Genomic DNA, 12,175 nt, shown 5'->3' with positions numbered 1-12,175 from the left:
TGCCTGGCTTCAATCTGAATTTGGGGAATGGGATCAACGGGTAAAGCTTGACAAGAGCATTGGGAGAATTGCATTAGGCGGAGCGCTTTGCCCATTCAACTTCAACTACCTTAAATTGTCTTCTGACTGCAAAGTGACTTCCAGTGGAGAACAAAACAACAACGCTAAAAAAAAAAGATGATAGAAAGCTCAGGTGCTGTTGACCGCGCCAGCGCAAAATGTCATTTTTCTTCCCAAAGTAATGATGTTGCCGACGAGGCGCCGCGTGGAGAATAACGCAGTAGAATGATAAGGAGTGAAATTTGTGGCTTTTGTCCTTCAGCCCGCACGCAGTTAGCTATGACTAGCAAAGATGTTTTTAGAAGGCTGCAAAGTCAGCAAAGATCAGGCGGAGTGATGTTTTTGGTCTGCAATTACAGGGCGGGAGATGGTAAGCGGGGGTCAAAACGGCCACTGGAAAAACATGGGGAGATTGTAACTGACTATTTCTTGCTGTGATATATCAATTTTCCACAGTAAAATAATTCAGGACAGGACCGGACCTGTGCGGTGGCTATAAAGGGAGGACTCCCTCCCCTGTGATGCAACCGTATTGAAATCAGGCTGGTTGTAGAGTGCTTTATATTTTTTAATTGTTTAATATTTGTGGTCTCGATGTGTTAAATATTTAATGTAACTGAATCGCTGAGAACTGGAGTAGGAATACTTCACTTTTGCCGTTTTGCAGTAGAGTCATTCGAGCTTTTATGGCCGCACTAAAAATCCGTGGGATCTCTATCTTGGTGATCTACTCGGTAATGATGACTTCTTCTGGATTCTGTTTTATAGGCCTTGAACTTTTCCTTGGATTTTATTTTATGGCATTGGATTTTGAGTTACTTTACCCATGGGCGGGTTCAGTATTTTGACCTTTGGTTGGATTGGGCATGATGAAAAGTTGGGTGAAATTACTAACCCAGTGCAAAAAGCCCCGCCCCCCGAGTAAGATTGCGGCTTGGGCCAAAAACAAACTAGTGTGAAGAATTGAAAGAGCAAGAGACAAACTTTTAAGATCAATGAAATTCCCCAAAGATGGGAAATTTGGGCTTTGAAAATGGCTGGCAGTGAATGTGTAACGGGACATACATGCAGTCTGTTCCTCCCCACCACTGCTAATTATGGTAGTCTGAGGGGAATCTTTTGCTGTCTTTGTCACTTTGTATCTCGAATAAATTGCTTCGCTCCGCGCTGCATTGCGTCCTCCTCGCGCCGCGTACAAATCGCTACGGATAAGAAGCTCATCTGCGCATTCACATCTGACACCGTTGTTGTTTTACCTGCCGCGTTTGAGTTTTGCCAGTTTTGCGCCGTGCATTCAACAGTAGTACTGTTCGGCAAAGATGTCATTCTCTCGCCGGCCGCATCAAAGCCACCAGACGATTTCCCGTCGCAGTACCACCAGCCGAGCCTGTTGATGAAAGTTGGAATTATTTCCTTTAAACTCAGCGGGGTGATGGTGAGTAAAAATAATATTCTAGGCTATGGAGTCGCAAACTGTGTAATGGGCAGTCCGCTGTGAGAACGATCCACAGTGAAAGTGGATTTTTGGCGGTAAGGGGGGCGGCACATGACACAAATGCAATTTGATATGCATTGGATGGATGGATGGATGGATGGATGGATGGATGGATGGATGGATGGATGGATGGATGGATGGATGGATGGATGGATGGATGGATGGATGGATGGATGGATGGATGGATGGATGGATGGATGGATGGATGGATGGATGGATGGATGGATGGATGGAAGACAACTGTGGCCCCCAACACATTAGCACAGCCTAGCGCTAACGCAACACGAGGTGTCTGGTGCTGATGCGGGGTCGTCATGGCAACCACAGAGAAGCAATTGTCCTTATTACGAACCAGTGAGGCAGCCAAATGATTTGCAAGCCACTATTATAAGGTCAAACTAGAGAACGTAATTTCTGGATAAATTGCGTGTGAAGGCGAAGAAGCTGAACACTTGGGAAATTTTATGGAAGCTCAGTTGGCATAAACTGAAGAGTTTAAAGGGGGAAAAGCTTAAATCTGTCAATGTGGGAAAAACTGTTGAGTCCAAATTCTTGCGGGTATGGTGGCAATTTTTGGTAAGGGAGAATGGTTGGAATCAATAGGCATAAGACAAACAGTTTAAAATTTAGACTAGTAGGCATAAGCTGAATAGATCATTCGTAAAATGAATAGTTTAAACTAAAAAGGTAATGGTGCAGAATAACGTGTGAAGGCAAAGGCAAATTACAAAGTATTGCTCTAAAGGGCAAAAACTCGGGGATGATGAAAAGTGCAATGATGTGCGCAATGGCGTCTTTGACCTCCTACCACATAATAGTATTTTCTTCTTTTTTATTATTATTTCATCACTGTCCCAAGGACGCACAAGTGCGGCTCTTTTAAGAGAGGTGATGATCCCGCCTGTGTTCGTCATCATTCCAAAGGCAATGAGGGAATCCAGACAAATTTCGCACATTTCAAGAACCAAAATTCACACCTGAAATCTCCATTTGTATTCACGTCATTTAAATAGGTTTGAATCAATTTCTGGAAAAAGAAAATCATAATACAATGACTAAATCAGGTAATGTTCTCCAAATGTATTTATACCGGGGACGTGCAGTCAGACGAGGCACTATATAAATAAAATATTAAATAATAAATAAATATAAATGACGTCAACGATTCGTAAAGTCTCTTCTCCGTCTAACCCTCGCTGAGTCCACGGGGGCACTGCAACGGCCGCAGAATTTTTGCAAGAACAATTCATTTTAGGATGAACTATCGATACAAATATTTTCATTGGATTGAAGGCAATGGCGTTAACCACTCGACCAGAGCCTGCTCGGAAACAAAAGGAGATTTGGTCATATTGATAGGGTATCCATCCAAACATGTTCGGTGTTCAAAGTTTCAACGGATCGTCCGAAGCAACCCTTTCCACAGAAGTCACCATGACAGGCGACCACCTGGTGGCGTTAGTGTGCCGAGCGCCGTTGGACGATCAGGAGAAGAAGATTTGAATCGACGGATGTGACGTCAGGGCTTTGGGTAAATTGAAGACAGGTGTGCTCAAGGGGAGTTATCATATGCAGGTGCCACCGAGCGCGTGGCGGCGGACGGTTTCTCAGGTAAGCTAGCATGCTAGCAAATGTTTGTCGTCTCCTGCCGTTTTTCGCGACGGACGCCATGTTTGTTGCACGATGTTCGCGCTCAAGGGGAGTTCTCAAATGCAGGTGCCACCGAGCGCGTGGCATTTTCTCAGGCAAGGGAGCAAATGTTTGTCGTTTCTTGCCGTCTCTCGCGACGGACGCCATGTTTGTTTGTCGGAGGATTTTCACACGGCGACTGTAGGCGTCGAAGTTAACTGGAGAGCGCAAGGAGAGTTTTCACGTAGGCCCCAAAATGTGTGGTTTGTTGCCTTTTCTCTCAAGCCTTTTTAATTTTGTTTGTCGCAGGATTGTCGTACTCTCGTGAGTCGGCAACGTCACGCCCACCGCGACGGTGAGCCTGGAGGTAAATTGTAGGCCGCAGGCAATTTAGCCCGTGAGCAAATGTTTGCAGTTTCTTACGATGCCATTTATTATTTCTTGCAGGATTTTCGCTGTCTAGGGAGTGCTTGAGGTTTGGGCACAGCACGCCACAATCGACTTTGCGTCGTGTCGTTGCGCGTTTTGGTGGTATTTTAAATGTCTTTCGTGGTTTTTTTTTCTTTTTTAAATGCTGGCCAGCATTTTTTCATTCGTTTGTTTGTAGAAGGTTCTAAATCACGCCACCGATAAGCGCGTGTTTGTCTGACTATAGGAAATGTTCGTTTGACTCTAGTCAACTAAACAATTTTTTTATTATTTTACATTATGCGTGTGCCATTTCCGTGTTATGCAAACTGATAAATGTAACGAATTTGTTACGTCATGTCCAAATCAGAGCAAATCCATTCAAAGATGGCTTCCGCCCGCTCTCGTTCCGTTACGCAACAAACATTTGCGCGGGTTATTTTCTCCCGTTTTGGACGCCGCCAACCTGGATCATCCATCTGTCCAATGTGAGGTGAGTTGATGAATGATGAAATGAAAATATGAATTATAATCCTGAATAATTATTATAATTTACTACAATATGATATATTTTTTTCAACTGCAAAACTCTACTTAGTATGTATAAAATTAAAATATCTATTTTTGTTGCAATAATTTCTGTTTGTCTTTTGTAGCACTAGAAAAGGCTGCCCAGCCAGCATCCTTCTATACAAAGCAAGCAGGAGGCTCTTGAGGAGCTATTTCAGTGATGCTGAGGACACTGAGGAAGAGTAGTCCTAAATCAGGTGAAAACCTGTTTTTGTCAAGTTTCAGCTTCCCAACACACAATGGCTGTCGAGTTTTAGCTTCCCAGCACACCATTAATGACTGTCTGTGTGTTATTGTAGGCTGCAAGAGGAGCCGAATGGGAAAAGTGTAATTCCATATGAAAAGGCGCAATGGCCTATCCAAAGGCGCAATGGCCTATCCAAAGGCGCAATGGCCTATCCAAAGGAGCAATGGCCTATCCAAAGGCGCAATGGCCTATCCAAAGGAGCAATGGCCTATCCAAAGGAGCAATGGCATATCCAAAAGAGCAATGCCATATCAAGTCAAGAATCAAGCAGCACGCTGCAAAAGTCAACATGTGCGTATCATGTACCCAGGAGGGGGCAGTGCCTTTGGTTATGGGTGCACGACGGAAAGGTTGCAGGCGTGGACAGTGTTTGGGGGTCTGACGGTTGGTCTTGCTTAAGAGGTTGTGGCTTATCTGGATCCAGCGGTGTCTTGTGCTTGGTTGCCATTGATGGCTCACTTGGGGGAGGACGTGGTGACTTGGATGGAGACAAAACTGAACTTTGACGCGGAGCCCAATGTCCAAGCTTGCCATATGACTTGTACCATTTTGTCTTTTTCTAACCTGCCACTGTCGTGCTTGCTGCCTTTGTTCTCCCCCATCGGTGTAGGGCGGCATTGGAGCGAGCCGATCCCGAATGTCCAATTTTGCAATTTGACTTGTACCGTTTTGTCTTTCTAACCTGCCACTGTTGCACTTCGTCTAACCCTAACCTACCACCACTGTGGTACTTGCATTCTTTGTTCTCCCCTGGGTGTAGGACAGCATTGGAGCGAGACGGTAACCTTTTGTGTCTTTTTCTAACCTACCACTGTCGTGCTTGATCTAAGCTGTGTGTCCTTTGTTCTCTAGGTGTAGGGGGCGGTGTTTGGGCGAGCCGGTCCACGAGGAAGACGTAATGATGCGAGCAGCGCCCAACTCATTGCATGTTCTGCCATTTGCAGGCCGGACGCAAAAGGGGGGTTGCGCACGGCCCGATCCGACCTGGCGACGGTCAGCAATAGTAGCTAGCCGCTGTGATCAAGTAAGCAAGTGACCGACAACTTGGGGTGCTCTTTGAGTTTCTAACATTTGTTTCTGTTTCTGCAGATGGCGACCGGGATGTGACCCGATCTGATCAGAGGTGAACGAACCGCTGTGGCATCGCTCTGAAGTCGCCGAGTTTTGAGGGAGACCCGCTTCCCTGGAGGCGTCGACCTGCGCAGCTTTAACGTGTGAAATGGATTTTCTTTTTTTTTCTTTTTTTTTTTTTAAATTACACCAGCGGTGTCCCAATGTCTGCTTGAGGGCTGCATACTGAAACAAATTCAGAATTCTTTGACGTAAATTCATTCAATCAATCACGAAATGTTGCCATTGATATTTTGTGCTACAAAGCAGCGTTGCGTTCATTCGTGTGGTGTGTTGATCAAGTTGCCCCGAGGCTGCCATTTGGACACCAATGGTGACGTGTGTAGGGCTGCACGTGTATTGGAAAACTGCCATATGGTGGTCTAGGTTATTGACATGCACTTTAAGACAGCAAAGATTTTTTTTCATGTCTCAAATGAAACATGTTTTCTTGCCTGACTATTTGTAATGCGTTACGACGATAAGTCATTGATGTAAGTTAAAGTTAACTAATCTAACTGATCTCATTGCGATCAAATAGTTAACCTCCATCCAAGAATTTTGCACAACTTGCCTCAATGCAGTGGTCTGGCCCAATACTGCCATATCAGTGATTTTCCAAAATGTTGTGCAGCCCTCATTGAGTGCCAAATGCGCAGCGACGGCAAGCGCAAGCGACCGCGCAGCGACTGCAAGCGACCGCGCAGCGACTGCAAGCGCAAGCGACGGCAAGCGCAAGCGACGGCAAGCGCAAGCGACGGCAAGCGCAAGCGACGGCAAGCGCAAGCGACGGCAAGCGCAAGCGACGGCAAGCGCAAGCGACGGCAAGCGCAAGCGACGGCAAGCGCAAGCGACGGCAAGCGACGGCAAGCGCAAGCGACGGCAAGCGCAAGCGACGGCAAGCGCAAGCGACGGCAAGCGCAAGCGACGGCAAGCGCAAGCGACGGCAAGCGCAAGCGACGGCAAGCGCAAGCGACGGCAAGCGCAAGCGACGGCGCAGCGAGACTTTTGTGCTTGTCTTGCAAGGTGGAAGAGACGATGTATGAAACAAAGAGCCGGTGGACGGAGGCCACCAGACCTGCGATTGGTGAGCGGGTTGCAAAGGAAGGAATCACCCAAAGAGAGCAGTCGCCAAGTGTTGAAGAGGAGCCTGATGCATGACTGGCCAAGGCTGGCCAGAGGCGGTGACATGGCAATCCAATCTGCAAGCGTAGTGTACACACTTGTTGGTTTTAATTTGATTTCCTTATTTTTCTGCCTTTCAGCTGGCAGCGGATGGGGCGAGCGCCAGCCTGCACCGAGAGGGACTGGGCTGCACCCACAAGACCAGGGAGGGGGCAGGTAATGAGTACGTTGACAAGAGTGAGCCGCATGCAACTGAGTGCCGTTTGTCTTTTTGCACTTGTGCGAGGCGGAAGATGAGTCCAACACCGGCCGGAGCAGACCCGGACCTTGGCCCGTGACGAGCGGCCCACACGAGACTGATGGGTGCAGATGCAGCCAGCGGTTCGGGGGAGTATGACTTTGTTTTTTCCTTTGTGCTTTCCCTACCCCTGTCTGTTTGAATAGGGTAACTAGTAGCACGCACGGGCATTTGGGTTGCTGTGACCCTCTAGATACAAATTGGCAAAGTAGACACCCCCTTCCCACCCCCTCTCTCTCTCTCTCGCTCTCTTTCTCCAATGCGCCCGGCAGTACCTGCATGGCCTGGTGCACTCAGGGTGGAACGTGGCTATACCTTGCCCTTTGTGGAATACCAGGGTATAATGTCTGCCAGACTGGGTCCCAGTGTCGTCGACGGTGTCGAGGACGAGGAGATTCTCCGTGACGCTCTCAGTGACGTCACGTTTTCCTATTTTTTTTCCTCTCGGGGCCAAGCCAGCTCTACTCAGGGGGAACTGGCCGGTTGCGCTTAAGTGCGCACCAAAGCCTCTTCTCATCTCCTCTCGCTCTTTCCCTCCCTCCCTCTTTGTAAGGGGTTAAACATTTCATAACCCGGATCGCTCCAATGCGGGAGGGCCGTATGAGACATGCGCCAGCCTGTGCGTGCCGCTAGTTACCTGATTCAAACTTACCTTAGTCAAGGTTGGGTGGGGGTGCTAGTGGAATTTTTCCCCTTGCCAAAACCACCACAATGTGTCTGTCTGCCTTTCAGGATTGCTGGGGCAGTGGATCGGACGAGTGCCTGCACAGAGAGGGACTGGACAGGACCGCGAGACCAGAGGGTAATAATAAAAAACTTTATTTGTAGAGCACCTTTCATACAAGAAATGCAGCTCAAAGCACTTTACAACAAAGAAAGAAATTATAAGCATTGAATTCTTCATATAGGAACCGACATAAAAAGAAAACAAAAACATTCATGTATGCATACGCAATTAATAAAGGGAGCTTAAAATGGGAGCAAGCTTTAATAGACAGGTAATGAGTACATCCACAGAAGTGAACCGCATGCAACAGAGTGGCGTTTTTCTTTTTGCAGTGGCACGAGGCGGAGGATGAGTCCAAACGTCGAATATCGGCCGGGCGGGGAGGGGCCGACCTTCGCCCGTGATGAGCGGCCGACACGAGACGGACAGGTGCAGATGCGGCGAGGGCAAAGCGCCCAGCCAGCATTTAAGGAGAGTATGACTGTTTTTTTTCTTTTGTCCTTTCTTTCTTTCCCTCCCTCTCTCCACTTTTTCACTGGGTGTGCACACTGGCTATCTGCATGATGCCTTTCTTTCTCAGCGCGGCGTCATTTTGCAATATTGTTTTACTGTTGTTTTTTTAATCATGAAATGAACTGTTTGTACTGTAATTGTGTGTGTACCACTGAACTGCAATTAAACTGAACTGAATTCAAGTGGTCCATTTTAAACATTGGCATTGGCAGTCTATCGTACATACAAACTGGAATCATTTGAGACATTCTCAATGACAAGACAATTGTAAACTTAGGCTGAAACAAAAATTGACTTGTTAAACATGCAGTGTCAAACTTTTTATTTTTTTAACTACACAAAGAAAAGCTGGATGCATTCTAAATTGTTGACAAAAGCCAAGTAGCCAGACACCCATAGATGCAAACGACAAGTGTACAAACAGTCTCTGTTGCGATCAGTAAGTCATCTTTGGCAGCCCTTCTTTAAAATGGCCACTGAACTCAGAATCTTGCAGAATGTTGGTACATTTTTCTGTACGAGTAAAAGCTATTATTTGAATCTAGTCAGCCATTTTTTGGTTTGTTTTGAATCGTCATGCATCATGTGGGCGTTCTTGTGAATAAAATCAACAGTGGTGTGTTTGCTTCCTGTTGGTGGTCTTGTAAATAAAGTCAACTTTGGTGTCAGTCTTCATTGGCGATGGGCCTCAATCGATGGTGCATCTCTTGAATGTGAAACTTATTGCATGTTTTGTTACAGGGCTTGATGTCTTCATTGGCTGTCTGACTAAGAAAGAAAAAAGGCTGTTGCTGTCCAGTCCAGGTTGCTGCTAAAGTCAATTGAATTTATAAGCATAGCGTGTAACTTCCAGGACCTTAGCTTTCGATTCAAAGCAGAGGTGCGTAACCACACGGCCAGCCTCGGTACATGTACTGGGTGGTACCACCCAGTTCAGAGTAAAGTAAAGGCCAGAGTGTTCTTATTCATACCGGCATCCTTATGAAATTGACCATATCAGAAAGGTTAGATGAATTCCAAGTGCTGCCACCGAGTAGCAACATATTTGCCTAAACCTGTCTGATGCTGGGTCAATGCGATGCACCTTTCGTTGTTTAGCCCAAAACAACCTAAGAAATAAAGTACTGCCGTTATCTCGCCAGTGTGCATGTGTTAAAAGTACAAAACAAACTCATTTGCATGTTCGACGTCTAAACCACATGCTAGATATTTGCCTCAACCTGTCTGATGCTCTATTTAACTATGCGATATTTTAACAATTTTAATCATTTAAATTTTTAAGTACATTACAAATGAAAGGCGCCCCAATTAGACAGCTGGGTCAATGTGAACCGTCTTTTGCGGTTTGTTCTGCCCAAAGCAACCTAACAAATACACATAAGTACTGCCGCTATCTCGCCAATGTGCGTGTCTCTAAAATGTACAAAGCAAGCAAATTCATTTGCATAATAAACTTCCAAACCACATGCTAAAAAATATTCATGTGATGCAGAAACTCTTCTGTAGCTTGCTAAGATTTGCCAATTTGAGCAATGCCGTATCCGAACCCGAGGCTGGGGGTTGCCCGTCCATGTGCCTAATCGCTCGGGGATTGATACATCAGCAATGTCAAGTCAAGTTTATTTGTATAGCCCTAAATCACAAACAGTCTCAAAGGGCTTCACATAGACAAAAATTGACAATTATTCTCAAAGCATCCCCTGATCTTAAGCTCCCAATGCTTCTTTCTAGGTCTCCTCATGTCCTCAGCACTGCAAACTTTTGTGCCGGTACACCATATGAAGTAAATGGCGGAATGTTTTTTTTTTTTACACCTCTAATGTGTATCAAGCATACCAGATGGTGTTTTAGAACAGTCTAGAATATTAAGTTACAAAAAGTTAAAAAATTTAAAAAAACTTGCTAAAGTTTTAAAAAGTTATTGATTATATATTTGCTCCAAGGAGGGAGTATTGACATACGTCACCTCCTTCATAGTCTGCGCATTGTTGTGTGCTTCGCAGCGCGGTGTAGACAGTGGGGGGGGGGGGGGGGGGGGGGGGGGGGGGGCGCAGGCGGCACGGGGAGCAGGCAGCAGGGGGCGCAGGCGGCGCAGGCAGCAGGGGTGGGGAATCGAACCCTGGATCTCAGGTGTTCGAGCGCAGCGACGGAGCCACTCGCCAAGCGTGGCGAGCTCGGCAGTGACCCCGCTTTCACTTCGAGTCATTCTTATACGTTCAGTATTGCGCTCCGCGCGCGGTGGGTAAGTACAAAAGAGAACTGGCGGCCGCCAATTTTCGTGTCGCACTGGCCGACCGGTTAGTGACACGGCCTCATGCCCCGTACAGCCCTGGTTCGATCCCAGTGGGGGGAACTTCCTCCGGCCCACTTTTGTAAGCGTCTGAATGCATGCATATAGGTTGCATGTCAACGCATTTATTTATGTATGAACACCCAGTGTGGCCCCGCCCGCAAGTGGGCGGGGCGATGAAGCTGGCCCCGCCCCGATTGAAATGGCCCCGCCCCTGGCCCCGCCCCCTGCCCCACAAAAAGACAGTAGGGTAGGGGGCGGGGAAGCCACGCCCCCTGCCCTACAAAAAGACAGTAGGGTAGGGGGCGGGGCAAGCCCCGCCCCCTACCCCATCAAAAGACAATTAAAAGTGTATTGAAAGACAGTAGGGTAGGGGGCGGGGCTTCGCCCCGCCCCCTACCCTACTGTCTTTATATACAGTATATATTTATATATATATATATACTGTATATATATATATATATACAGTATATATATATATATACATATATATACTGTATATATATACTGTATATATATATACTGTATATATATATATATATATATATATATATATATATATATATATATATATACTGTATATATATACTGTATATATATACTGTATATATATATATACTGTATATATATATATATACTGTATATATATATACTGTATATATATACTGTATATATACTGTATATATATACAGTATATATATATATATAAATATATATATATACAGTATATATATATATATATATATATATATATATATATATATACAGTATATATACAGTATATATATACAGTATATATATACAGTATATATATATATATATATATATATATATATATATATATATATATATATATATATATATATATATATACTGTATATATATATACAGTATATATATACAGTATATATATGTATATATATATATATACTGTATATATATATATATACAGTATATATATATATATAAATATATACTGTATATAAAGACAGTAGGGTAGGGGGCGGGGCGAAGCCCCGCCCCCTACCCTACTGTCTTTCAATACACTTTTAATTGTCTTTTGATGGGGTAGGGGGCGGGGCTTGCCCCGCCCCCTACCCTACTGTCTTCTTGTAGGGCAGGGGGCGGGGCTTCCCCGCCCCCTACCCTACTGTCTTTTTGTGGGGCAGGGGGCGGGGCCAGGGGCGGGGCCATTTCAATCGGGGCGGGGCCAGCTTCATCGCCCCGCCCACTTGCGGGCGGGGCCACACTGGGTGTTCATACATAAATAAATGCGTCGACATGCTGCATTCAGACGCTTACAAAAGTGGGCCGGAGGAAGTTTCCACCACTGGGATCGAACCAGGGCTGTACGGGGCATGAGGCCGTGTCACTAACCGGTCGGCCAGTGCGACACGAAAATTGGCGGCCGCCAGTTCTCTTTTGTACTTACCCACCGCGCGCGGAGCGCAATACTGAACGTATAAGAATGACTCGAAGTGAAAGCGGGGTCACTGCCGAGCTCGCCACGCTTGGCGAGTGGCTCCGTCGCTGCGCTCGAACACCTGAGATCCAGGGTTCGATTCCCCACCCCTGCTGCCTGCGCCGCCTGCGCCCCCTGCTGCCTGCTCCCCGTGCCGCCTGCGCCCCCCCCCCCCCCCCCCACTGTCTACACCGCGCTGCGAAGCACACAACAATGCGCAGACTATGAAGGAGGTGACGTA

General features: G+C 46.2%; 1 protein-coding gene across 6 annotated transcripts; it reads left to right on the top strand.

Annotated features, from left to right (window-relative positions):
• The first annotated feature begins 2,785 nt into the window (after positions 1-2,785).
• Positions 2,786-9,491, top strand: LOC148388789 (uncharacterized). 6 transcript variants are annotated; one of them, XM_088394940.1, is made up of 10 exons: positions 2,786-3,166; positions 3,494-3,551; positions 3,632-3,659; positions 3,963-4,085; positions 4,249-4,359; positions 4,462-4,700; positions 5,354-5,433; positions 5,499-6,860; positions 6,931-7,744; positions 8,002-8,864. In XM_088394940.1, the coding sequence occupies exons 1-5, from the start codon at positions 3,125-3,127 to the stop codon at positions 4,346-4,348; spliced, it is 351 nt and encodes a 116-aa protein (XP_088251066.1). In that variant the 5' UTR covers positions 2,786-3,124; the 3' UTR covers positions 4,349-4,359; positions 4,462-4,700; positions 5,354-5,433; positions 5,499-6,860; positions 6,931-7,744; positions 8,002-8,864. The 6 variants fall into 6 exon arrangements, 1 of the variants encoding a protein (XP_088251066.1); XR_015862269.1 differs by having other exon boundaries at positions 2,792-3,166; positions 3,632-4,359; positions 6,931-7,035; positions 7,675-7,744; XR_015862266.1 differs by having other exon boundaries at positions 2,799-3,166; positions 3,632-4,359; positions 5,499-6,703; positions 6,785-6,860.
• The last annotated feature ends 2,684 nt before the right edge of the window (positions 9,492-12,175 follow it).

This window comes from Syngnathus floridae, chromosome 13 (genome assembly GCF_059516105.1).
Source record: "Syngnathus floridae isolate MCC-2025c chromosome 13, RoL_Sflo_1.0, whole genome shotgun sequence".
Classification (NCBI taxonomy): domain Eukaryota; kingdom Metazoa; phylum Chordata; class Actinopteri; order Syngnathiformes; family Syngnathidae; genus Syngnathus; species Syngnathus floridae.
The sequence above is the reverse complement of the archived record's forward strand: the minus strand, read 5'-3'. Positions and strand labels throughout refer to the sequence as shown.